Source organism: Ovis canadensis, chromosome 13 (genome assembly GCF_042477335.2).
Source record: "Ovis canadensis isolate MfBH-ARS-UI-01 breed Bighorn chromosome 13, ARS-UI_OviCan_v2, whole genome shotgun sequence".
Classification (NCBI taxonomy): domain Eukaryota; kingdom Metazoa; phylum Chordata; class Mammalia; order Artiodactyla; family Bovidae; genus Ovis; species Ovis canadensis.
Window position 1 is genome coordinate 82,747,924 of NC_091257.1, and position 27,101 is coordinate 82,775,024.

The 27,101-nt window shown below is 40.5% G+C and overlaps 1 protein-coding gene across 9 annotated transcripts in view; it reads left to right on the top strand.

The window, feature by feature from the left end:
* Positions 1-42: 42 nt before the first annotated feature.
* Positions 43-27,101, top strand: part of RALGAPB (Ral GTPase activating protein non-catalytic subunit beta) — a 93,331-nt gene continuing 66,272 nt past the window's right edge. For all 9 annotated transcript variants that reach the window (XR_011248014.1, XM_069546965.1, XM_069546959.1 and 6 more), the window contains exons 1-3: positions 43-357; positions 15,288-15,503; positions 19,080-19,282. Coding sequence is in view for 8 of the 9 variants with exons in the window: in XM_069546965.1 (XP_069403066.1) it covers positions 15,318-15,503; positions 19,080-19,282 (389 nt within the window). In the remaining variant the exon portion in view is untranslated. The remainder of the gene's footprint in view (positions 358-15,287; positions 15,504-19,079; positions 19,283-27,101) is intronic.

The window sequence follows — 27,101 nt, forward strand, 5'->3', positions numbered from 1 at the left end:
TTCCGGCTCCGTGTCTTGGGAATTATTTGACGCCGCCGTCTGGGACCCGCACAAGTCTCTGATCAGGCGCGCTGCGCACGCGCAGTGGCCCAGTCGGCTCGGGGAGCTATTTGACGCTGCCGCCCCTGGCAGTCGGAAGTTGCCTGAGCAGATCCCAGCCGGCCGGCCCGACTGGCCTTCGTCGTCCCCGGGCGCCGTGGGAGAGTCGCTGACGGGTGGACAGAACGACCGCCTGAGGACAGCCGGCCAGGGCAGCGAAAGCGCCGGTCCTATGGCGCGGGTGGCGTGAGGCGGAAGGCCGAGTGCGGCCGGCGGCGGCGCCCACCCCAGCGATGCGGGCCCCGCCCGTCGCCTCAGGTAACCGGGCGGGCCTTCAGGTCTGGGCCAGACCCTCCCCTCTTCTCCCCTCAGGTTGGTCCAAGGATGGCTAAGCCTTGTTTCTCGGCCCCGGAGGCTCTAAGGGCCCGGCCTTCGGAAGCGCATCTCATTTTGGGGGGGGGGGGGACACGGGGTCTGGGGGAGCTTGGCCCTGGAGTCGGTGGCCTCTGTCGGGTCTGCTCAAACCCGGGGTGGTCCTTGAGAGCTGCCCTGGCCAGGAGAAGCGCTTTCCTGGTAGCCTGGGGGAGGGGGCGGGTCTGGAGCGGAGCTAGACAACTCCGGCGAAGAATCTGGTCCAGCAGCAAGGTTGGCCGAGTGGCTGCCGCCCAGTGGGAACGATGCTGCCCATTGCACGGTGACTCTAGAGGAGGAAGAGTTAATAATGAAGATGAACAACCAACCCTTGTTTAGCGCTTACTATACGCCGGGCGTTGTGCCAGGCCATTACGTTCACCCCATCCAACTTCACAACAACCCGCTATGGGAAGATGATTATCCCCATCTTCCTGATCAGGCAACTGAGGCCCTTAATGGTTAGATGACGTCTATGCCCAAGGTCACAGAGCTGTAAATTTGACTCCAGATCCAAGTTCTTAACTATTAGGTCAGTGGCTCTCCAACTTCGCTGCACGTAAAAATGACCTGGAACATCTTTTAAAGATGTCTGATGCGCAGGTAACAGAGCCAGGCCAATTAAATCAGCGTGTCTGGGAGGGGAGCTGGGGGGCGGGGGGCGGGGACGACACCAGACAGTTTTTCTCAAAGATCCCCCCCATGAATTCAGTGTGCAGCAAAGTTTGTGAACTGCTAGATAATTTTGCATCTCAAGAAAACGTTTCAGTGTTTCTCCAGTTTAAGTATGTAGGAGAATCTTATGGGACTTGTTTTTTTTTTTAAAACTCTGGTTCCACCCGCACATAATCTTTTCATTAGGCTCATTGCACCTTGTGAAAGTCTACTGGGGGTGGAAAGTAACTTTCTGTGCAGGATTTCCGAGTCAGCTGGACCTTGTAAAGTGCGTGCATCTCATGTGAAACTGTTGCCTTGCAATTTTCCTAGATACACAGTACTCATGGATATAGTGTCTCTGATCTCAGGGTCTTGTTTGCATATGTTGTTCTTTGCCTAGACTGTCCTCTTTGGTTTCTCCCTGTGCCACCCAAACACACACTTCTGCTCTTTCTTACACACGTGCACGGAGCCTTTTCTTCCTATCTTTGGCTGCATAACGCCCAGAGGTTTTAACCTTCAGGATGCCTCTCTGTGACCCTTCCCTTCCATCCCCTCACTCCCAACAACCTTGGGTCTTTCCTATCTGCTCCTTAGCATGATCCTAATGAAACTTACCAGTGATCGTTCTGTGCCATATTTCTCTTTCTTCTGCTAAGATTGTGAGCGACTTGAACCATCTTTTCTCATCTCTGTATTCCTCCCAGTGCTTTGGCATACAGACTCACAGAGGTTTTACTGAATGGAATGTTTGAGTCCCTTTTATGCCACATATTGCATGCGGCAAACAGATCCTTCTCTATTTCCATTTTTGCAAAAGGTGTTTGGTAGTTCTTAGTCTACAGAGTTTTGCTCTTTTTTTGCTTGAAAATACTCTAGTTAGGTTAATTAATTTCCCCAAGTTGAATAAACACTTTGCATTCTTAGCACTCGAATTGCACTAAGTTGCACACTTAGCATTTAGTGACACACTCAAAAGGACTATGTGCAGTCAACATTGGTTGATTTTTAATATCTAGTTTTATCACAAGCAGATACAATCAGTTCTGTAGTGGAAACCTTTTTATTGCTCTTAGACCTTTGTCTGTGTTCCCTGCTGAACACTATGCTGTCCAAAGTAGTGTTTAGTTATCATCCACTCAGTGTAACTGGGCTTCGTTGGTGGCTCAGAGGGTAAAGAGCCACCTGCAATGCAGGAGACCCGGGTTCGATCCCTGGGTCGAGAAGATCCCCTGGAGAAGGGAATGGCTACCCACTCTAATATTCTTGCCTGGGAAATCCCATGGATAGAGGAGTCTGACAGGCTACATCCCATGGGTTCACAAAGAGTTGGGCACCACTGAGCAACTTAATACTTTAAAACGTTACTATCTTGTTGGCACTTGGTAAATACTAATAGATGGAAGTGCTGTTGGTAGTTCATCCTATTACCGGGAGGGAGAATTTAAGAAATACTTAACAAAGATTAAAACTTTGATGTCAGAAGAATTGATAAAGTTAGTATATATTTATTACAGTATCCCTGAACTGCTATTGTCCAACATATTTACAAATTATAAAGGAAGGCAAGCTGGTAATTCAGATTATATTTGTTCTTGGCTAGTCTTAAAACCATGTAAGGTTTATAAAAGTGAGTATGTGTGTGAAGGTAATTATAAAGAGGTTTTTTGACAATAAAGATTTTTTTAATTGCAGTTAAATATGGTGAAGTATATGGACTGAATAAAAAGCACATTTCATGTAATGGCACTTTTTACATTATACAGATTATTATAGAAAGATTTTCTTGGTTCAGTTTTGTATTATTTTCTCAAATTTTAGGCTAAGGCTAATGTAGAAACTGATGGAATAATTTGTGTTAAATTCAGATACTCAAGAAACTTGCCCTTGTTTCTCTGATCAGATATGGCAGACTATCCCATTCTGGCCTCAGCACATGGAAGAAACTCAATCTTTAAGCCTCGGGTTTAAGTCTCTAGTTGATCCCCCAAGAAAAGGTGAAAAACTACACAGATTCAGTTAAAGACCAAAAGTGACTAATCATGAGAGCCTGAGGACTAAAAATGATTCTTTTAAATATGAGGTACCCATCGGTGTTAGTAGATGTGTTGCCTGACATCTGTAAAGACCTTTCAGGTTTGTTTCAGATAGAATACATTATTTTCTTCGGTGCAAGCTGATTAAGAGTTTTAGAATTAAGGTACATGGAGTTTAAGTTTTTATAGATGAAGAAAGCAGGTAACTTGCTCAGGACTGCATGGTTGGCTGTAGCACATCCAAGGCTAGAATGCAGGTCTCCTTGCTCTGGACGCAGCATCCCCTTCCACCCTCACACCTCTCATGAGAGGATTTCTTGTTTCGTGTGTGTGTGTGTGTGTGCTGGGGATAGGGGAAGTGGACAGAGTAGTGTGCTATGTTTGAGATACTAAGTTAGATGAATAGTGAGTGCTTTTCATCATATCACATGTACTTTGCTGTATAAATTGAGGATGTTACGATAAATAAGACACAGCTCCTTTTCTTCAGGAATCTATAGTCTAATAAGGGTTGTCATAAAAGTGTAGTATCTAAGGCAGCTTTGCCAAATAGAAATTTCTGGAACTGTTCTATATCTGCACTGTCAATATGGTAGCCATTAGCCACATGTGATATGTGAAATGTAACTAGTGTAACTGAGCTGAATTTGTAATTTAATTCAAATTTAAGTAACATGTAGCTATGGTTACTGTATTAGAGCAAGTGTGAGGCATAAAAGATGAGCATGAGCACTGTGGTGGTGGGGACAGGCAGAGTATTCTTTTGTGGTGGTGGGGGGGTAGGCTAGCAAAAACTACCTGTTTTCACTTTTTAGAAGGAATGCAGGCAGAACTTGTCTCTTTCGGGTAATTCAGGCATTTTATAGGATCCCTAACAGTTAGAATCTGGTGCACAGGTGAATACATTCCTTTTTGGCCAAGGTTGATTGATATTTGCCATGGGGGTCAATAGGACTACAACAGAAATAGGAAATATGTTCTTTTTGTCTTTGTTAGTTACAAAACTTCTCTGCGTGACTTTGAACATATGTATGTGCCTTAAAATCCAGCATTTATTTACTCAGTTCATTTATCCAGTGTTTTGGCACCCTATACCCTATTTTTCCTTGGAGAAACAAAGCATGCCTGATAGTGTCTATCTTGAATTTGTACTACTCAGAGTATGTTGACTGACATTGCTTTGTTTGATACTTCTCCCGAGTCAGTGTAGCTAGGTACTGCAGGTGTTCTCCCTGTTTTACAGGTGAGGAAACTATGACAAAGAAATGCCAAGTGACTTGTCCAAGGTCATATGGTGAGGTGTGGAGTCTGAACAAAAGAAGGATCACTGGACTTCGCGGCAAGAGGTGGAATTTCTTATCCCAGCTCACCTGTTGCTTGATGTGACCATGAGCAAGTCGTAGTGGCTAGTGACATCTGTCTTCCTTAACTTGTTAGGCTTGTTATGGAACTAAAGTGAAGTAACGTGAGAACTGTTTGAAAATGGTCAATTGTATCCAGCTGCATTGTTATCCAGCAGGATCTGTAGTAGTTTTTTTTGTTGTAGGATGTTCCCTTCATAAATCATCACTTAGTTGTCATGTTGAATGCTACTGTATCATGGATTTATTCATCATGGGTTTCTCTTCTTCACTATGAAACTTTTTCTTGGGCAGCCATTGTGTCATATTCATATTTGCCTCCCTACATGTTAGGACAATATCTGACACATAGCAGGTGTTTAATAAATGTTTGTTCAGTGAAATAACTGATGTATGAATGTATTTTACAAGGTTAAGAAAAATTGTTTTCTGTAATTAGATTTGAAGCTCCTTAGGAACAAGAATGATGTTTATTCATGATGATATTCCCCGTGCTTAGTGTATAGAAGGCATGTAATAAATATTGGCTGAATCAATTGATGTAATTAGTGCCAGACTGTGGTCTTAGTGTGTCTACCACCATATTGATCATTTTGGTAATTTGTCAATTAGACCAGACCTTCATGTTACTCTGTGGTAGTACTTAGAAGCCATAAGCTGTTACCTAGCACACAATGACCTGACATTAGAAACATCCAGAGATTACCTAGAAAGTGGAAATGTGTAGAGTTGGCAAGGATATTAAGTGATCTTTAGGGGAACACTGTCATTTTTGCCTTCCTTCTATCTGGTAAAAAATCCACCTGCGATGCAGGAGACCCTGGTTCGGTTCCTGGGTTGGGAAGATCCACTGGAGAAGGGATAGGCTACCCACTCCAGTATTCTTGGGCTTCCCTTGTTCTTCAGCTGGGAAAGAATCTGCCTGCAATGTGGGAGACCTGGGTTCGATCCCTGGGTTGGAAAGATCCCCTCAAGAAGGGAACAGCTACCCACTCAAGTATTCTGGCCTGGAGAATTCTATGGACTGTATACTCCATGGGGTCGCAAAGAGTCGGACACGACTGAGTGACTTTCAATTCAATATCACATTTACTTCTGGAGTGTTGAAAGTGGAGACTTTGCTGTTAGCAGCTCAAATTGATAGCCGACAGCCCTGATAGCTGGGAAGGAGACTCATAAGATCCTTAACACAGCAGTCAAAGCTCTCAACCATCTGACTTCAGTTATGTTTTCCTATTTCACCACAGTGCCCAACCCTCCCAGCCATGTTCCCATCCTTCCTGCCCTTCCCCTCCTCAGTGTATCAGACACACTGGAGTCTGCTTTTCTGCTGTCCCCTCAGCCTGTGTTGAACACTTCCATCAAATTTCCTTAATAGGAATTCAGTTCCTGTTGTGTTATTCCTGTGATAAAGTTAACCTTTTTCTCATCTCTGCCCCCAGTTTTTACTACGTTAATTTCAGATCTCCAGTCCTAGTATTCATAGGCTTTCATAATTATTAATTATCATTATCATTATTATAATGAACTTATGGAAGTGTCCTTCCATGAGTGTCCTTCCTTTTATATATTAGCTGACCCTTGTATTCTCTTATCCACTCCATTTTCTTATCTCTTGTTAAAATTTATAATCTTCCTTCAGTACCCAATTCATATGCCCTATATCCTATAGTCTTCCCTGATTGTATCCTTTTGTTTTCCAGTTCAGCCTTTCTTTCATCCAAAAGTCTTTTGTCCTCTAAACTTAGATAATATCTTGCCTATAGCTTTTCTTTTTTTTTTTTAAGGTGTTCAGAACTTGAATTTTTGAATTTATTTATATATTTTTTAACCTCGATTAGACTATAAACTTATTGAAATAGCAACCAAGTCTTGGTAATCTGTTTCCTTCCTGATCTACTGCATTGTACGTAATAGATAGTTCAGTCGCTCAGTCGTGTCCAACTCTTTGCCACCCCATGAATTGCAGCATGCCAGCCCTCCCTGTCCATCACCAACTCCCGGAGTTCACTCAAACTCATGTCCATCAAGTCAGTGATGCCATCCAGCCATCTCATCCCCTGTCGTCCCCTTCTCTCCTGCCCCTAATCCCTCCCAGCATCAGAGTCTTTTCCAATGAGTCAACTCTTCACGTGAGGTGGCCAAAGTTTTGGAGTTTCAGCTTTAGCATCAGTCCTTCCAAAGAACACCCAGGACTGATCTCCTTTAGAATGGACTGGAATAGATGGTTAATAACTGTCTATTGAATAAATCAACTTGATGCCAGTGTCTGAATGTTTGTGTGTATGGTGAAGTCTACCCATATATACTTAGCAATTCTTTGACATGTTGTTGTTCAGTCACCAAGTCATATCTGACTCTGCCACCCCATGGACTACAGCACACCAGGCCTCCCTGTCCCTCACCATCTCATGGAGTTTGCCCAAGTTCATGTCCATTGAATCGGTGATGCCATCCAACCATCTCATCCTCTGTCGCCCTCTTCTGCCTTCAGTCTTTCCTAGCATCAGGGTCTTTTCCAGTGAGTCAGCTCTTTGCATCAGGTGGCCAAAGGATTGGAGCTTCTGCTTCAGCATCAGTCCTTCCAATAAGTATTCAGAATTGATTTCCTTCCTTTAGGATTGACTGGTTTGATCGCCTTGCTCTCCAAGGGACTTTCAAGAGTCTTCTCCAGCACCACTGTTTGAAAGCATCAGTTCTTTGGTTCTCTGCCTTTATGACATGAAGAGTTATTAATTAGGGGCTTCCCAGGTTTGGCACTAGTGGTAAAGAACCCACCTGCCAGTGCAGGAGATGCAAGACACCATGGTTTGATCCCTGATTGAGGAAGATCCCCTGGAGGAGGGCATGGCAACCCACTCCAGTTTTCTTGCCTGGAAATCCCATGGACAGAGGAGGCTGGCGGACTACAGTCCATAGGGTCACAAAGAGTTAGACATGACTGAAATGACTTAGCACGCATTCATGCTATTGATAAGAACTTATTCATCATCAAACTGTACAGCAGTTCTACTACGCAGCTAAAACTACTCATTTTTTCTGTGATCCGTCTAATTTTCAGTCATGAATGTTTTTCTAGTTGTAATCGTGATATATACATCCCCCCATACATGTTCCAAACATCTTACATGTCTTGATTCTCTAATCACCACGACTCTAAAGTGGGCCGTTATCCTACTATTATTCGCATTTTACAGATGAAGGTGCTCAGATGCAGAGGTAGAGTAACTTTTGTAAGATTTCTTAGCTTGCAGGTGGTGGAGCTGGGTTTGAATATAAGAAGCTTAGTTCCAGAGTCCTGACTTTTAACCAGTCTCCTATTTGTTTTCATGCTTCTCATCTCTGTGTTTAATGGCTACATTATAGTATATAGAGTTAATATGCCCTAATTATGAAGGTATTCCATTATTGATGGACAGTTAAATTATGCTCACTTCCCCATCTTAGGTGCAGTACAACAGTGAATGTCTAGTGCATTTCTCTGTTGAATTGTTTCATGAGGATAAATTAAGCGATATTAATATTACTGCATCAAAGCACCTGACATTACTATGTCTCCTACTATGTATCGGCAAAACATTCGTGCTATTCTTGGGTGAATGGTTAGAAAATTGGCATCAGCCTGAGGTGCCTTACAAATGTGTCCATTTAGTGACAGGATAGAACTGGAAACGGTTCCATGGTGAGTGAACTAGGCAGTCAAGGCCCAACAGGATTTTTGACTCCTGAGAGGTTGATGCTGATATGAACATCCCTGTCCAGGAGGCCCTAGACTATGGAGTACTTCTGGTTCCTAAAACTGTTGATGTTCTCTGAGATCTCTGGGTTTGGTGTTTGGACAGCCTGAGCGGTCCAGCAAGAGGAGGTTCTTCTTTGTGTGTTTGAGAGTAGGCTGACCACTGACAAAACTGAGCCCAGCAGGACTTACCCTGCCAAATCTGCCATGTTACACTCGACCCTCATCTTTTTTCCTCCCCTAATGGCAGCAACGGAGAAGGCAATGGCACCCCACTCCAGTACTCTTGCCTGGAAAATCCCATGGACAGAGGAGCCTGGTAGGCTGCAGTCCATGGGGTCGCTAAGAGTCGGGCATGACTGAGTGACTTCACTTTCACTTTTCACTTTCATGTATTGGAGAAGGAAATGGCAACCCACTCCAGTATTCTTGCCTGGAGAATCCCAGGGACAGAGGAGCCTAGTGGGCTGCCATCTATGGGGGTCACACAGAGTCGGACACGACTGAAGTGACTTAGCAGCAGCAGTAGCAGCAATGGCAGCAAACATGAGACAAAATGATGTTATAGGACCTCCACAGATAGATTATAACCCCAGACCCTGGGGCAGAGATGGGTTAGGGTAACTTCCAGGGCGGCAATGGCTCATTCTTAATGTACGCCTCCCTATCTTCCTTCCACAAGGATCATGCTAATTTGGTTATAAAAACTAGCATATGCTCTTATCTTTGATCGGTCATAAATTGACCCACGGGTTCTTTTTAGCTTGCATCCTGTTTTGTTTTGCTTTTTACACTTGAGTCAGCTGAAAACATTTAAAGAGTAGACTTAACAGAAAAGCTCAAATTTTCTCTGTGTCTCTTGAAAAATTGGGTCTGCATTTTTTAAGGGTAATAGTTGGTTAAGGCTGAGTAGTGACTGTGCCGTTAAAGAGAGCTTTAATTCTCTAGTTAGCCACAGTGCCCACCCTACCTGCTTCACAATTTACTGTGTTTCGTTTCCTAGACTGGAGGTTTTCATCCTTCCCAGATCTAATATTTGTTAATGACTGCTTCACTATGTTGAAATTAATGCATAATATATAACCTAACAACACAGAAATTTAAAAAACTGTGAAACTAACAGTAACAAATTAAAACCATGAGTTACTATCCTTCCAATAAAATTGGTATTTTGGTAAGAATGCTCAGGTCCAGCTATACTAGAGGACATATAAAGTGGTCAGATGCTTGTGTCTGCTTATAAATTGAGAAGTAAGACAGTAATATGGCACCTCATATTTGACATTTTGAAATAAGGGCTAAGTACGTACGAAATTCTTGTGATTGTATTCCTGAAAGCAGTGTGTGGTATTAGCAACTCAGATACCACAAATGCTATGGCCTTTGGTGATGTGATTGTTCTGAAATGGTGAACAGTTCTTGGTATAGTAAGGTTTTGAACATGAAAAACTTGAATTTTTCCTCAGTTTGCAGGGTTAATTGCATTACTGGAAAATCTGATGTATATTAAAACACCACAAAATATTTTGTATATATGAGTAAAAGTTAGATTTTTAGGCTTAGACCATTGAAAACACAATGATTTTCTCGCAGACATTAGAAAGTTAGGTAAAATGTAGCGTAATTGTAGCATAATTATTCCTTGTGCAGGACTATCTTCTGTATTATAAGAAGACCTGCCCATAAATAACCTGGATCTGTCTGTAAATAACCGGTAGCATGCCCTGATCATAATGTTAACCAGAAGTGCACTTAATGTTTCCCAGATACCCTCTGGGAGGTGGCGGGGGGGGGCGGGTAGTCATTTTTTTAATTGAAACTCTTTCCCTTAAACTCTTGAAATGTGTCCCATTGGCCTTACCTCCTAGTGGTTTTATCACACATTTTGCTAGTTTAATAGGTACAAAAGGATACCTTTAGTTGCTTTACTTTTTGATTTGCTTATTTGTTTGCAATGTTTATTTTCTCTTCATAGTTTTATTTAACTTGCCTGTGCAGTTAGCCCTCTGTTGGTGGTCCTGAATCTGCAGCTTCAGCCAACCATGAATTCAGAATATTTAGGAAAAAAATTTTCAGAAAGTTCCAGAAAGAAAAACTTGAATTTACCGTGTGTAGGCAGCTTTTTATATGGCATTTCTCTTGTATTTACAACTATTTACATAGTATTTTCACTGTATGAGGTATTTATTATAAATAATCTGGAGATGTGTTAAAGTAAATGGGAAGATGTGCATAGATTATATGTAATTACTTTATGTAAGAGACCTGGTTGTTTGTGATTTTAATATTGTCGGAGGGTCCTCGAACCAGTACCCTGTGGATACCAAGGGACAGTTGTAATTACAATGTATATCTTTGTCTTAATGTTTTTGTCTTTTATGTATTTTATTGAAAGTTAGCATCTGTATTTTTCTATTGATATTACATGCATTTAAATATTTTAATTCAACCTTTTCATTGTATCTTTTCTATTCCCGTCTACCTTACATGTTTCTTGAAATGTGATAAGCATTTTTAAGTATTTATTTCATTTTCTTCCATGTAATCTTTTAAACATTAATAAATTTGAAGAATTAAAAATCTTAAGAAAATTAAAAAATTTTAAAGATTTAAATTTAAATTTTAATTTTTAAAATTTAATTTTAATTTTAAAATTAAAAATTTTAAGAAAAATTTAAGAGCTATTAGTCCTGTTTGACAGGTCTTCCAGAGTGTTTTTTCAAGAAAGATACTCCTGTCTATACTTCAGAATTGAGAAGGGTGGTAGCTGTTTCTTAAAAACAAATTCCCAGGCCCTAACCCAGATCTACAGAATCAAGCTTTTTAGGGATAGAGTTTTGGAATCTGCATTTTAAACTAGAGGGGCTATTCTTATGTGTACAGTGGAGTTTGAGAGCTAGCTTGTCTTTTTTTTTCCTTAAAACACTTTTCCCCCTCCAATAATGTATTGCCTGGAATGGACATTAAATATTACTTAAATATTCCTTAAATATTTGAAAACCTTCCAACTACTTTTTTTTTAAACTAATAAATACCTTAAAGCGAATGGACATTTTCAATTTTTTGTTTGGACTTCCTTCAGGGGCATAAAGGGAACAGCTTCTAACATCTTTCTTTTCCCCTTTGGTAAACCTTGGCATTCTAAAACATTCAGTATGCACTGTGTGCCAAGGACTTCTCAAAGATTCAGGAAGTGAGGTTTCCCCTCAAAAAAGGCTGACACCTTGTGGTAAAAGATATTTTTACAAAGCTAATGAATAACCTAACCTGACACTTAAAATGGATAGCCTGTAATAGGCACTCAGAGATGGGGTAGAGGGGTGATTGGAGGATTCAAAAAAAAAAAGTTTTCCCAAAGAGGTTACTTGAACTGTGCCTTGAAGGGTAGAGACTTCATAAGGTGCATTGATGTGGGGAACAGCATGAGTTGTAATAATAGGGTGTGAAAAAACTTGTTGAGTTTGAGCATTCATCAGTAGTTCTTGGGGCCATTGCTTGGAGGATGGGATGGGAAAGTGGCAGTAGAAGATGAAACTGGGAAGGTGGATAAGCAGTTTCAATTAGAATTTCAGCAAGGTTGTTTCCTTTATTTGGATAAAATCATCTTAAATTTTATATAAAACAGTAAATGCCTGGGAATAGCTAAGAAAGTTTTGGAAAAAAATAGTCAAGGTAAAGGGAGCTTCCTTTCTAGATACTAAAACATTGTATAAAGCCACTGAATTTAAATCATTATAACATGAGCATAGGGATAGACAAATAGTTGAACAGAACAGGTTTATAAATTTCTACATAAATGAGAATTTAATATATGACAAATTGGTATTTCAGGTCAGTAGGAAAGGGTGTGGTTTTTTTTTTAATGTATTTATTTGACTATATCAGGTCTTAGTTGCGTCATTCAGGATCTTTTGTTGCGATGCATGGACTCTCTAGTTGTGGTGTGTGGGCTCAGTAGCTACAACATGTGAGCTCTCTAGTTGTATGCTCAGACTACAGAGCATGCGAGCTCAGTAGTTGTAGTGTAGGGGCTTAGTTGTCCCACTCCATGTGGGATCTTAGTTCCCCTGCTGCTGCTGCTGCTAAGTCACTTCAGTTGTGTCCGACTCTGTGCAACCCCATAGACAGCAGCCCACCAGGCTCTGCCGTCCCTGGGATTCTCCAGGCAAGAACACTGGGGTGGGTTGCCATTTCCTTCTCCAATGCATGAAAGTGAAAAGTGAACGTGAAGTCACTCAGTCGTGTCCCCTACCAGGGATCAAACCCATATCCATGCATTTCAAGGCAGATTCTTAACCACTGGACCACCAGGGAAGTCCCAAGGATGTGTTTTTAATAGATGATGTTGACACAACTGACTATACATCTTAAAGGAAATAAAATTGGGTCTTTCCTGTAACACTTATAGAAGTAAATTCCAGATGGCAAAAACTTAAATGTGAGGACTAAATTATCTTTCTTGGAAATCTAGTAGACTACATATACATTTTAGGGTTATGTTTTTAAACTTTTGGACCTAGACCCACAATAATATTTTATGTATTTTATATTGTGACCCAGAACATACACATATATAAAAAATGAAACAGGATTTCATAGAACTTTGCTTACCTTTACTGTGTATGGTGCCTTTATTATATATTCTATTCCATATAATTGAAAAGTATTATCTATTACATTTATTTTATGACCCACTTTTTGGAAAGCACTGATATGGAGGATAGGAGGGAGAAATCATCTAAGGCAGACTCAAAACAAGAAGGTGTAAAATAAAAATATATTTGGCTAGAATAGTGAAATTTCATTTCATACCTCCAAACTGGCAGATAAATAAATACATAAGTAAGTCTGATTCTTGGCAAAAGATTGAGAGTGAGAAGATGGAAAAGCTCTCATCCATTCCTAATGTGAATGGGAGTTATTACAGCTTTTGGGGAAGTGATCTGGCAAGATCTGTTAACGTTAAAAATAAATATACTCTTTGATCCAGTAGTTTCTCTAGTAGAAATTTAAAGGCCACTGATTAAGGATATATAAGCAAGCCTATTTCTTGCATTATTACTTCCTAGTGACAAAAAAATGGGAAATGAAGTAAATATATTAGTTTTTTTCTCCTGAAAAAAACATTATTAGGAGATTGGTTGAATAAATTATGCCATATCATGGAATAGTACATAGTCATGAAAAAGAATCTGTCATTAGAAAGAAGTATATTTGTGAGGTACTGGTGAATAGGAAAAAGATATAGGAAAAAGTATATAGTTCCTAGCTTTGCGTGTATATAAATTATTTTAATACGATTGAGCAGAGTACAAGAGGAAGTGTTAGGTTGTTTAAATGGATTATCTATTCTGGGGAGCAAATTACTTGGATAGGGAATGAAGGCAAACAAACGAAAAAGGTGAAAAATCAAAACAAAAAACAAAAAACCCTGTAGTGTAATGTTCCTGTGCATTTAGGTAAGAGATTATAGTGTGTGTATGTATATTATACTGTGTACTATATGTATATGTATTTATGTGTATATATGCTTATTTTCAAAGGTGAGAAAAAATGTGTGGGTATAAGTTGTCCTCTGATGGGAATGGCACCCTATCAGAATTTCCCCTTTTTTCCCTTCCAGTTTTGAGAGAGTTGTTTTAGGACAGCCGGGGGCTGGGGGGACACCAGGATACCCTTGTCGGGGGTTCCTTATAAATCCTAAGGAGACTGAGGCAATTTTAATAGAGTCTCACATCCACCCATCCTTCACATTGTAGGTACCTTGTTTGATGCTGATTCATCCCTTCTGCCTTTGTGTTTTCAGGGACTCTTGTCCAGAGGCGGGCCATATCCTCTTGAAAAACACTGGTACTTGTTGAGCGGGAATGAGGTTTTCTAAGATAAAATTAAACAAAGCTACTCATTTGAAGAAAAACTAGCTTAAGGGATGGAACATTTTAAAGTTTAAATGTACCCTTAAACTCTGCTGGTTGGGCTAACAGATTTCAGAGCAAGTAGAAAATGAAAGTTTACAGAAATGATTTGGAAAGGACCAATCATCCTTGATTTGCTTCATGAATGTGGCATTTGTGATTATAATATTTACATTGTAATCATATAAATAACGTTTTCTGTGGCTAGAATTTTTTATTTGTATAGTAGACTTAGATATCATTTCGTAGAGAATATACAGCATTGGGAAAAGCAGTCTGTGTCATGGAGAATCTATAGGCTAGAGAGGGGCAGTACGTACTCGGGTTAAGAGCATGGTCCATGGAGCGCAACAGATGGGACTCAAAACCCAGCTCTATCATGTTATAGTTCTTAAGCCTCAGAGAAGCAGCACACCTCTCTATGCCTCAGTTTTTTCATCTGTGAGATAGGGATAACGTGACTTAATTTTCACAGAGTTGTGAGGCTTTCATGAGCACTAGGTAATATATGCTCAGTAAGTGGCAGGTCTTAATAGATTTTCTGAAGAATACTGAGTTCCAGGTGTTCCATTACCAGAAGAGGGTATGCCACTGCTGTAGAGAATGAAATGTTCTCAAATAATTTTATGTCTGATTTAAGGGCAATGGTGGGAAATTGCAGGGGTCTGTTTCTAGCATGTAATAGGTACTTGGAAACTGTTGACTGAAAAATCTGGGGTTGAAGTAAACCCTTTCCTTTGTCTCCCTTTTCTGCTTGGAGCATACCCTTCTTCCATCTTTTTCCATTCTGGAACATGGAATGAGGAGGGTTCCCTCATGCCGTGAGTGTCCCAGATCTGATTATTTTATCCCCTTGCACTGTGGCCATCTGCCCCAGCTCTCCTCTGGGCTTCTGAAGGCTCTTTTGGGGAGGTGCTCAGACAGCTGCTTCCCAGGGTCTGCCTTTCCTACCTGATCTCACCAAGAGGCTATTGAGAACATCCTCAAAACATTTAGGTGTTTTGGTTTTTTTTCCCTCAGTCATCTCAAGGCAGCTGCTTTATTGTGCTATGTAGGGTAAATATGTGTTTTACGTATTTTTATTAGCTTCCAGCAGTATAATCTGACGTGGAATTCTCTTTTGTCTTTTCAGGTGCCATTTGGATAGTCCTTTAGCGGCACGATGTACTCTGAGTGGAGGTCGCTGCATTTGGTGATTCAGAATGATCAGGGCCACACCAGTGTGCTGCACAGCTATCCAGAGAGCGTTGGGCGAGAGGTGGCAAACGCGGTGGTTCATCCTCTCGGGCAGGCCTTAGGTACCCCTTCAGTGGCTGGGAGTGAGAGTTTGTTAAAAACTGACAAAGAAGTAAGTGTTTCTTGATTTCATTCTACTGTGTGAAAGTATGTTTGTTACTGCATAATCTATTTAACATTTTATGGGATTCCCTGGTGGCTCAGACAGTGAAGAATGTGCCTGCAATGCAGGAGACCCAGGTTCAGTCCCTGGGTCGGGAAGATCCCCTGCAGGAGGGAATGGCAACCCACTCTAGTATTCTTGCCTGGAGAATCCCATGGACAGAGTAGCCTGGTAGGCTATAGTCCATAGGGTCTCAAAGAGTCTGACACAGCTGAGCAACTAACACACACTTTTAAAATGGATTTCTGCTCAGTGGAGTGTGACTTCTCAGTTTGAACTTATATGGGTTGTGGGTTAGAGCTCAGAGTTTGTGGGAGTTCAAGGAATAGATTGTTCCATTGTGCTGTTGGGATTTCCTGCTGCTGCTAAGTTGCTTCTGTCGTGTCCAACTCTGTGCAACCCCATAGACGGCAGCCTACCAGGCTCCCCCATCCCTGGGATTCTCCAGGCAAGAACACTGGAGTGGGTCGCCATTTCCTTCTCCAGTGTGTGAAAGTGAAAAGTGAAAGTGAAGTCACTCAGTCGTGTCTGACTCCTAGCGACCCCATGGACTGCAGCCCACCAGGCTCCTCCGTCCATGGGATTTTCCAGGCAAGAGTACTGGAGTGGGTTGCCATTGCCTTCTCGGACCCAATTCTCCTCCACCTGAGCTGTGTGCTGAGCAGACTTGGATGTCAGGACATCAGGCCCTTTCCCCAGGTTCTAGGCTCAGTCTTCAGATTTCTCTTCAGAGGCTTGTGTTTGGAAGCTCTTTGTTTTTAACTCTAAAAGGCCTCTAACCAAAGGCCTGTTTTGTGTGGTTTTCAGGCTGCCCGTGTGCATTGAGCCTGAGGCTCTCCTGCTGTCTCCATCCTGACTTACAAGTTTGAGAGTTCTGCAGAGCAGTTCAATCTGTATGGCTGTGAGCCCAAGTGATTGGAATGGGGATCATGTTTGCTGTCCCTAAAGATGAGGAGTTTTTGGAATGGCTTGGCCTGGAGCTGGTCCTCTGTTCTTGGGTTCAGGGGACTGGGCATTACAGTTAAGTTGCTTTAAGTTGGACTTAACCTGCCCGTCCCTTTTCACTTATGTTCTGATTTCTCCTGAAGGAGAGATTAGACTTAATCCAGGTATAGGACCATTCTAGAGAGACTGAAGATTATAGCTCAGGAGGCAGTTTATTTACCCTCTGTAGGCCATGGACTACCGAAGGGGAAGCCCTTCATACTGAAGAGCATTTTCTTCTCAGAGTGCCCTGGCAGAGACCTGTCCTAAGGACTAGCACTTGCCCTGGTGTACTCTCTTCTTGGTGTATCTGTGATTCCTTGCTGCCTTCTCCTGGGAAGAGATGGCATGTGATTAGGTGGTGGTGTTCAGTGCAGCTCTTTCTACCCTCGAAAGAATATGAGAGAATAATAGTTCTTAAATCCAGTGTCCTCTCAAATTATGTAAGTGAACTATTGTATGAAGATATCACCAAAGGTACATCTTCTCCTTGGTCTTTCCTCTGATAATTAGGAACTTGGCAGCCTCTTTTAAAATTCTTTTCCCTTGTTCAGCTTAATCCCGCTCTGCACCCCTCCCCACCTTATTTGTCATAGCCTCAATGTGTTGTTATAGTTGCTTTTAGTATTAATTGCTGTGACATGTTGTTTTCTGTTACACTGTTGTTACATATTTTCTACCTGTGACCTTTGTAGTTTTGTTCTGAGCTTAAATATTTCAGTACATGTATTTATCTTGTTACATTCAGCTTTAGTTTTAAACTGCTGAAATCTTTGTGAATCCTGAATTTCTGTTTTACAAGTTAGTTATTTTTTTAGTTTTGTGACGTCTACACATGGTCCATGTAATGGATTACCATTACAAAATGGTAATCCAATTTTCTCTAAGTTAAAATCTTGGCAGAGCCTTTGGCATGCCATTGGGCATCTGCTTCCAAAATGATCTTGGTACAGTAATCCACTGCTAGTCTCCCAGGTTATTTTGACCAGTTACAAATCCAGCCATTCTACCTTCTTCTGGACTATATGTTGTCTCCATCTTGTCCACAAGGACCAAATTTGTTAAAGCCCAGATCGCCCTTTGCCAGAGAAGGCTGTTAATGGCATGGTGAGAATAGCTTTAGATTTCTAGGCCAGGGATCTAGTTTTCAGCTCTGGTATTTTGAAGCAGAGGCTTTGGGCCAAATAGCTTAATTTGCTAAACTTCAGTTTTCTTATGTCTAAAATGAGGATAGTTTACCCTCTCACATGGGTTATTCTGATGGTTAGATAATATTTATGAAAGTGCCTCAGTAACTGATTTTAAATCAGTACCAGGTTTATACCAGCTGCCTTCATAGTAATCCTCTTGATAAAGGAATGAAGCTTGTCTGGCATGACTTGTTCTTTTGAGCAGGCTAGTTCCCACTGACCCTTCTTCCCTTTTATAAGTACTCCCTGATCATCTGCTTAGTAATTTGTCCCAGAGTTTTGTCTGGAATTCACTTAAACTTTCCAGTCTACAGTATCTGGAATACAGTTTTATCTTCTTTTGCAAGTTGGACCATTTTCCCCTTTTCATTGTACCTTATTTATTCATAATTGCTGGCAGTGGTTCAACAGTCTCAGACAATTTCTCTCAGCCCCTATGATTCAGACAGGTCAGGAGACTGGAAGTCATTTAGTGTAGCTAAGTGCCTTTTTTGGAGAAGGCAATGGCAACCCACTCCAGTACTCTTGCCTGGAAAATCCCATGGGCAGAGGAGCCTGGTAGGCTGCAATTTATGGGGTTGAGAAGAGTCGGACACGACTGAGCAACTTCACTTTCACTTTTCACTTTCATGCGTTGGAGGAGGAAGTGGCAACCCACTCCAGTGTTCTTGCCTGGAGAATCCCAGGGACAGGGGAGCCTGGTGGGCTGCCGTCTATGGGGTCGCACAGAGTCGGACACGACTGAAGTGACTTAGCAGCAAGTGCCTTTTTAAGATGTTACCCAGCTTCAGTCTCTTCTGACTTGTGTTTGATCTTGCCCTTCCATTTAAAATATTATTTTCTTTGCCAAATGAAAATAGTCACACAGCAAGAGTTGGACAGTTCATCTTCCTTCCTGTTGTTTGTTAAAGTTGCATAATCTGAAAATGGAATATGATTAAATTTATGTAAATGATTTCCTAAATGACACATACCCACATGCAAATTAAGTGGAGGAAAATATCTAAAATTTTCTATTTCTGTGCATCTAATCTCTGTGGAAAGCCAAGATGACCTGTACTTTTTATTTTACAGAGCAAACAGTAATAATGTCTAAGGGGTGAAAGCCAATGTAGGCTTGATAATTAGAAATAAGCACATAATTTATTTTCTTAAATCTTTTGCTTAGAGAGTGTTGTCTGAGTATGTCTTATACATGGGAGGTGCATTTTCTAAAATTAATCTGATCTATGTTGAGACGAATATACTTCAATTGAGAGGTTTTTGGTAATAAGTTAACATTTTAAATCAGTCTACTGATAAACAGCGAGGGATGTGTAATAATTCTATATCTATATTTTCTTTTGTTTAGGTAAAATGGACCATGGAAGTAATTTGCTATGGACTGACCCTTCCATTGGATGGAGAGACTGTAAAATATTGTGTTGATGTATATACCGACTGGATTATGGCTTTAGTGTTACCGAAAGATTCTATTCCATTGCCAGTTATTAAAGAGCCTAATCTATATGTTCAAAGTATACTAAAACACCTGCAAAATCTTTTTGTACCAAGGTAAGCTATACTAGTCTATCTGGCCATTATCCGGATCATAATAAAATATTCAATCATTGTTACTTTTTTATATTCTAGGAACTGATTTCATTGTTAGTCTTTTGAGCAGTAATTTTCATGTCTTTTTCAGTTAAAAAATGTGTTAATATCAATGAGAGAGATGGGCTTATATAATGTTTTCTAGGACTCTTTAACAATGTGTTTTCATTTTAACAGCTTTTGGCTTTGCTTCTAAGATCTGATAGCTATTAGGTATGAAAATACTGTGACCCCCTTTCCCTTACAGTAAAAAAACCCTGTTTTTGCCTAACATAATTGTTGTCTAAACTTAAGCTAAAGGAATAACTAAGCCCTGTACCTTAAAATGAATCTTAAGAGAGAATGAAGATATAGAAGTAAGCAGATTTGAAATTATGGGCAGATTTGAAATTATGGGCAAATTTGTAGTAGACCAAAAGAATACTTTTGACAGTTGTATTACTGAGTTTTTCTCCTACCTTCTGTGACAGAGACCTTAAATATTGTAATGTACGGTTGCCTTCAGTTCAGTTCAGTCGCTCAGGCGTGTCTGACTCTTTGCGACACCATGAACTACAGCACACCAGGCCTCCCTGTCCATCACCAACTCCCAGAGTTCACCCAAACTCATGTCCATCAAGTCGGTGATGCCATCCAGCCATTGCATCCTCTGTTGTCCCCTTCTCCTCCTACCCCCAATCCCTCCTAGCATCAGGGTCTTTTCCAATGAGTCAACTCTTCACATGAGGTAGCCAGAGTATTGGAGTTTCAGCTTTAGCGTCAGTCCTTCCAGTGAACACCCAGGACCGATCTTTAGGATGCACTGTTTGGACCTTCTTGGAGTCCGAGGGACTCTCAAGAGTCTTCTCCAACACCACAGTTCAAAGCATCAGTTCTTTGGCACTCAGCTTTCTTCACAGTCCAACTCTCACATCCATACATGACCACTGGAAAAGCCATAGCCTTGACTAGATGGACCTTTGTTGGCAAAGTGTTATCTCTGCTTTTTAATATACTATCTAGGTTAGTCATAACCTTCCTTCCAAGGAGTAAGAGTCTTTTAATTTCATGACTGCAGTCACCATCTCCAGTGATTTTAGAGCCCCAAAATTAAAGTCTGACACTGTTTCCACATCTATTTGCCATGAAGTGATGGGACCAGATGCCATGATCTTAGTTTTCTGAATGTTGAGCTTTAAGCCAACTTTTTCATTCTCCCCTTTCACTTTCATCAAGAGGCTTTTTAATTCCTCTTCACTTTCTGCCATAAGGGTGGTGTCATCTGCATATCTGAGGTTGTTGACATTTCTTCCGGCAATCTTAATTCCAGCTTGTGCTTCCTCCAGCCCAGCATTTCTCATGATGCACTCTGCGTATAAGTTAAATAAGCAGGGTGACAATATACAGCCTTGACATACTCCTTTTCCTATTTGGAACCAGTCTGTTGTTCCATGTCTAATTCTAACTTGCTTCCTGACCTGCATATAGGTTTCTCAAGAGGCAGGTTAGGTGGTCTGGTATTCCCATGTCTTTCAGAATTTTCCACAGTTTATTGTGATCCACAGGGTTGCCTTACTTATACCTAAAACATTTTTTCCCATTCTAAAAGAATTATATGTCATTTTAAAGGATTTTGGAAATAATAGAAAATGGAGAGGAAAACATTAGTTGCCTACCCATTTGTAGGGATTTCCTTTGAGAAAAATCTGTTTTCATCTGTGTGTGTTTCTATTTTGAAAATGTCTGGAAGGGTCAAGAGGGCTGACTTCTATCCTTCTGGAAAAGTTTTGGTTAGGACTTTTGGTCTGTCAGATGATGAGGGGCTATAAATTATCCAAAAAGCATCTCTGTAAATTTTAGCTTTTTAAATTTAGAAGGAAGATTACTTTAGAAAATCTGAATTAAAAAAGAGAATCTTCATTACATGCTGTGATCTATAGGATCAAGTTTGCAAACATACCTCAAGATATTGTTGGTTTGATTCCAGGCTGCTGCAGTAAAGCAAACATTGAAGTAAAGCATTTTTTGGTTTCCCAGTATAAAAGTTATGTTTATAGTATATTGTTGTCTATAAGTGTGCAATAGCATTATGTCTAAAAAAACAAAGTACATGTTTTAATTAAAAAATACTAGCATTACTAAAAAGTGCTAAGTATCATCTGAGCCTTTAGTGAACTGTTACTTTTTGATGGTGTAGGGTCTTACCTTGATGTTGACGGCTGCTGGCTGATCAGGTTGGGTGGATGTGGCAGTTTCTTATAAGACAACAGTGACATTTGCCACATGGATTGACTCAGCAGTTCATGAATGATTTCTCTGTAACATGCAGTGCTATTTGATAACATTTTGCCTACAATAGAGGTTCTTTCAGAATTAGAGTTAATCCTGTCAAAGCCTTCTACTGCTTTATCAACTAAATTTATGCAATATTCTAAATCCTTTGTTTTCATTTCAATAATGTGTACAACATCTACACCAAAAGTAGATTCCATCTTAAGAAACCACTTTCTCTGCTCATCTATAAGAGGCAGCTCCTCATCCATGAAAGTTTCATCATGAGATTATGGCGATTCAGCCCTGTCTTCAGGTTCCACTTCTAATTTTAGTTCTCTTGTTATTTCTACCACATCTGCATTCACTTCCTCCACTGAAGTCTTAAGCCCCTCAGTGTCATCCATGAGGACTGGAATCAGCTTCTTCCAGACTGTTATTAATGTTGATATTTTGACCTTTCCCCATGAATCATAAATATTCTTAATGCCATTTAGAATGATGAATCTTTTCCACCGGGTTTTCAGTTTCTACTTGAAATTGAAAGTGGCCATCAGAGAAATCACTGTCTATGGCAGCTGTAGTCTTACCCAAATGTATTTCTTAAATAATAGGACTTGAAAGTTCAAATTTCTCCTTCATCCATGGGCAGCAGAATGAATGGTAGGTTAGCAGGCAACATTAATCTCATTGTACATCTCAGTGTTGACAGAAAAAACTGCACAGCCTAAAAGTTGAGAATTACATTTTATTCATCGGATTTACTGAAAACTATAGCCTGGATATAGCCTCTCAGATGCTCAGAGGGAGTGTTCCAAAGAGGTAAAGAAGGAGCAAAGATATATAGGAGTTTTTCTGGGGGAAAAAAAAAAAGCTGTGTAGCAGAACATGAAAAATTACTGCTATTCAAAAAGAAGACATCTTAAGTTAATGATTTTAGTGCCTTTCTTTGTATAGGAAGATGCAAGAGTTTGAGCTTATTGAAATTATTCCTTTGATATGCATCTTAACTGTGTAGGCCCAGTATTTTGTTTTCCTCTGTCCTGAATTCCCCTAGGGTGTACTGTAGGGAGCGGCTTTATTGACTGTGGCTTTATGGCCACAACATTGTTTACTGAAATGGCAGGTGACATCCATCAGAGCTCTTGGATGACCAAGTGCTTTGTAAATGAGCAGTAATATTTTAAAAGGCATCTTTTTTTCTGAGTAGTAGGTCTCAACAATGGGCTTAAAATATTTAGCAAATCATGTTGTAAACTGGTGTGCTGTCATCTGGGCTTTATTGTTTCATTTATATGGCACAGGCAGAGTAGATTGAGCATAATTCTTAGGGGTCCTAGAATTGTCAGAATGGTAAATGAGCATTGGCTTCAACTTGAAGCCACTAGCTGCTTGAGGCCCCTATCAAGAGTCAGCCTGTCCTTTGCATTTTTGAAGCCAGGAGTTCTCTCTAGCTATGAAAGTCCTTAGATGGGATCTTCTTCCATTAGAAGCCTGTAGGCTGTTTTGTCTCCACTGAAAATCAATTGTTTAGTGTGGCTACTTTCATCTTCCTTAATTATCTTGGCTAGATCTTCTGGATAACTTGCTACAGCTTTTACATTAGCACTTGCTGCTTCACCTTGCTGCTGCCCCCACCCCCCATGTACACTTTTTTTTTTTTTTATGGCGACAGCTTCTTTCCTTCAGCCTCATGAACCAGCCTCTGCGCTTCAGACTTTCCTTCTGCAGCCTCCTCACCATTCTCAGCCTTCACAGAATTGAAGAGAGTAAGGGCCTTGCTGCGGGTTAGGCTTTGGCTTAAGGGAATGTTGTGGTTTGTTTGATCTATCCAGACACTAAAACTTTCTTCATATCAGTAATAAGGCTGTTTCTTTTTCTTATCATTTGTGTGTTCACTGGAGTAACACTTTTAATTTCCTTCAAAAGCTTTTCCTTTGCATTCACAATTTGGCTTACTGATGCGGAAGGCCTAGCTTCTAGCCTGTCTTGGCTTTTGACCTGCTTTCCTCACTAAGCTTAGTCATTTCTACCATTTTACAGTGCCATGTTACATTTTGTTATACAACAAAGTGATTCAGTTTTGTGCACGTGCGTGCACACACACACATATTCTTTTTCAGATTCTTTTCCATTATAGGTTATTATAGGATATTGAATATGGTTCCCTGTGCTATTACGGTAGGTACTTGTTATTTCTGGTTTTTTATTTAAAGTGAAAGACTTGATTCTTCCTTTCATTTGGACACTTAGAGGCATTGTAGGGTTATTAAATGGCCTAATTTCAATATTGCTGTGTCTCAGGGAATAGGGAGGCCTGAGGAGAAAGACAATGCAGGAAAATGGCTGGTTGGTGGAGCAGTCAGAACACATTTATCAGTGAAGTTTGACATCTTATATGGGCGTGTTTTTTGGTGCCGCAGAACAATTATAGTAGTAACTTCAAAGATCACTGATCATCAAATCACTGTAAATATATAATAATAATGAAAATATTTTGAGAATTACCAAAATGTGGCATAGAGACACGAAGTGTGCAATGCAGTGGGGGAAATTGCACATACAGACTTGCTCAGTCCGTGTAAGGTTGCTATAAGTCTTTAGTTTGTAAAAAACCCACAATATTGGTGAAGTGCAATAAAACGAAGTGCAGTACATTGAGGTATGTCTGTTAACGCCTTAATCTTACCACCCCGTCACCAGCCACCCAGTTCTACTTCTGATGGTGTAGTCATTCAGTCATGTCCAACTCATTGTGACCTTGTGAACTGCAGCACGCCAGGCTTCACTATCTCCCAGAACTTGCTATAACTCATGTCCATTGAGTCGGTGATGTCATCCAACTATCTCATCCTCTGTTGCACCCTTCTCCTCCAACCTTCGGTCTTTTCCAGGATCAGGGTCTTCTCCAATGAGTCGGCTCTTCGCTTCAGGTGGCCAAGGTATTGGAGCTTCAGCCTCAGTCCTTCCAATGAATGTTTGGAATTGATTTCCTTAGAATTGACTGGTTTGATCTCCTTGCTGTCCAAGGGAAGTCTTCTCTAACACACAGTTCAAATGCATCAGTTCTTCAGTGCTCAGCTTTCTTTATGGTCCAACCCTCACATCTGTACATGACTACTAGATAAACCATAGCTTTGACTGTTTGGACCTTTGTTGGCAAAGTGATGTCTTTGCTTTTTAATACACTGTCTAGGTTACATTTGGGTGAATTAAATGCTGGTTGTTTGTATTTATTGATTTCAAATAAAAGTTATAACAGGAAATGGTGGAAAGTAAGTGGTAGGAAGACATTGTTTGTAGCTAAGCAGATTCTTCTAAAATGATAATACTTTTAATGCTTTCTTATCATCCCATTTAGGAGACTAATTTACTAGGCTTTTTCGTAGTAAATGGGAGAGTTTCATGGGTAGTATTGTCTCCTCTTTGTACTCTTACCAACTCTGAGTGCTCAGTTAATTTTATTAATGAGAAAAATCAATTGCATTTATATTAATTAGGCTTTTGCTTTTCTCTTTTGAGAAGCATGACTACCGTATAAATTGTTCATTTTACTATTTGGTAATTAGCTTGTTTTCCCAAAAGTGTGTGTAATTCTGAGAGGGTGCTTGCTGAACTGAGTATTAGAGTTCTCCTGGATAATTGTATCTTAGGGAGCTGAATATTTTCAGTGCTAAATATTGGGAGTTATGATATTATCTCCTGTTATTGGGAGTTTTTTGATTTTGTTTTTTGAGTCAAATAGTCACAAAATCATCAAGTTTACTTAATTGTTTTTATGAAAACTAATGCTCAAATAGAGGAAACAGCCTCTACCACTTTGCTGAAGATTAGGTCAGAATGGTGTAGCCTTTCTTTTTTCCCTGTCAGTTTGATTTGGGGGAGTGCATAACTTATATGCAGAGTACATCATGAGAAACGCTGGACTGGAAGAAACACAAGCTGGAATCAAGATTGCCGGGAGAAATATCAATAACCTCAGATATGCAGATGACACCACCCTTATGGCAGAAAGTGAAGAGGAGCTAAAAAGCCTCTTGATGAAAGTGAAAGAGGAGAGTGAAAAAGTTGGCTTAAAGCTCAACATTCAGAAAACAAACATCATGGCATCTGGTCCCATCACTTCATGGGAGATAGATGGGGAAATGGGAAACAGTGTCAGACTTTATTTTTTTGGACTTCAAAATCACTGCAGATGGTGACTGCAGCCATGAAATTAAAAGACACTTACTCCTTGGAAGAAAAGTTATGACCAACCTAGATAGTATATTAAAAAGCAGAGACATTACTTTGCCATCAGAGGTCCGTCTAGTCAAGGCTATGGTTTTTCCGGTGGTCATGTATGGATGTGAGAGTTGGACTGTGAAGGCTGAGCGCCAAAGAATTGATGCGTTTGAACTGTGGTGTTGGAGAAGACTCTTGAGAGTCCCTTGGACTGCAAGGAGATCCAACCAGTCCATTCTGAAGGAGATCAACCCTGGGATTTCTTTGGAAGGAATGATGCTAAAGCTGAAACTCCAGTACTTTGGCCACTTTGTGTGAAGAGTTGACTCATTGGAAAAGACTCTGATGCTGGGAGGGATTGGGGGCAGGAGGAGAAGGGGACAACAGAGGATGAGATGGCTGGATGGCATCATTGACTCGATGGACATGAGTCTGAGTGAACTCCGGGAGATGGTGATGGACAGGGAGGGCTGGCATGCTGCGATTCATGGGGTCGCAAAGAGTTGGACATGACTGAGTGACTGAACTGAACTGAACTGATAGCTGAGTGAGCACATAGCCATCATTTAAAACTGATTAGGGTCTTCATTGCTCGAATATACTGTACTTCAAAAAGTGTGGCATTTTTCTAAAGCAGTCGTCGGCAAAGTTTTTTTGTAAAGAGGCATATAGTAAATATTTTAGGCTTTGTGGGCCATACCATAGTGTCTGTCTCAACTATTCAACTGTGCTGATATAGAGAAGCGGCCATAGACGATATATTAATCAATGAGCATGGTTGTGTTCCAATAAAGTTTTTTTTTTTTTTACAAAAACAGATGACAGGCCAGATTTGACCCACATACCATACATAGTTCACTAGCTCATGTTCTAGAATAGTTTTTCTGAAGTTCGCATGTTACTTTTGGAAATATTAGGGGGAAAAGAGCATCTGTGGTGTTTCGACCTTTCTGTTTGTTTTTCAGTAAAGGTTGCCTTATTTCTCTTAGCTGTATAAACTTGGACACTGCTCTTGAATTTAGGCTGCTGAGTGATGCCACAGTACCTAAGGAGCAGATGTTTCCTTTTCTGCACTGGGCAGGTAGTACTAGGAATGGTAGGTAAGCCTGGGTTACCATTTGGAAAGTTTCTAGTGTTATTACTAGCTTGTAAGAATGTCGCCCCCAGGACCACTAGTGGTATTTTTATTTTTTATTCTGGGTTTCCTCTTACATGGCTATATGAAGTTTGGGGCTATTGTGTATTTCTTACTCTTGCTTAGTAGCAGACCAGCAGATACAAGCTTGAGCCTCTTGGCTTCCCATGG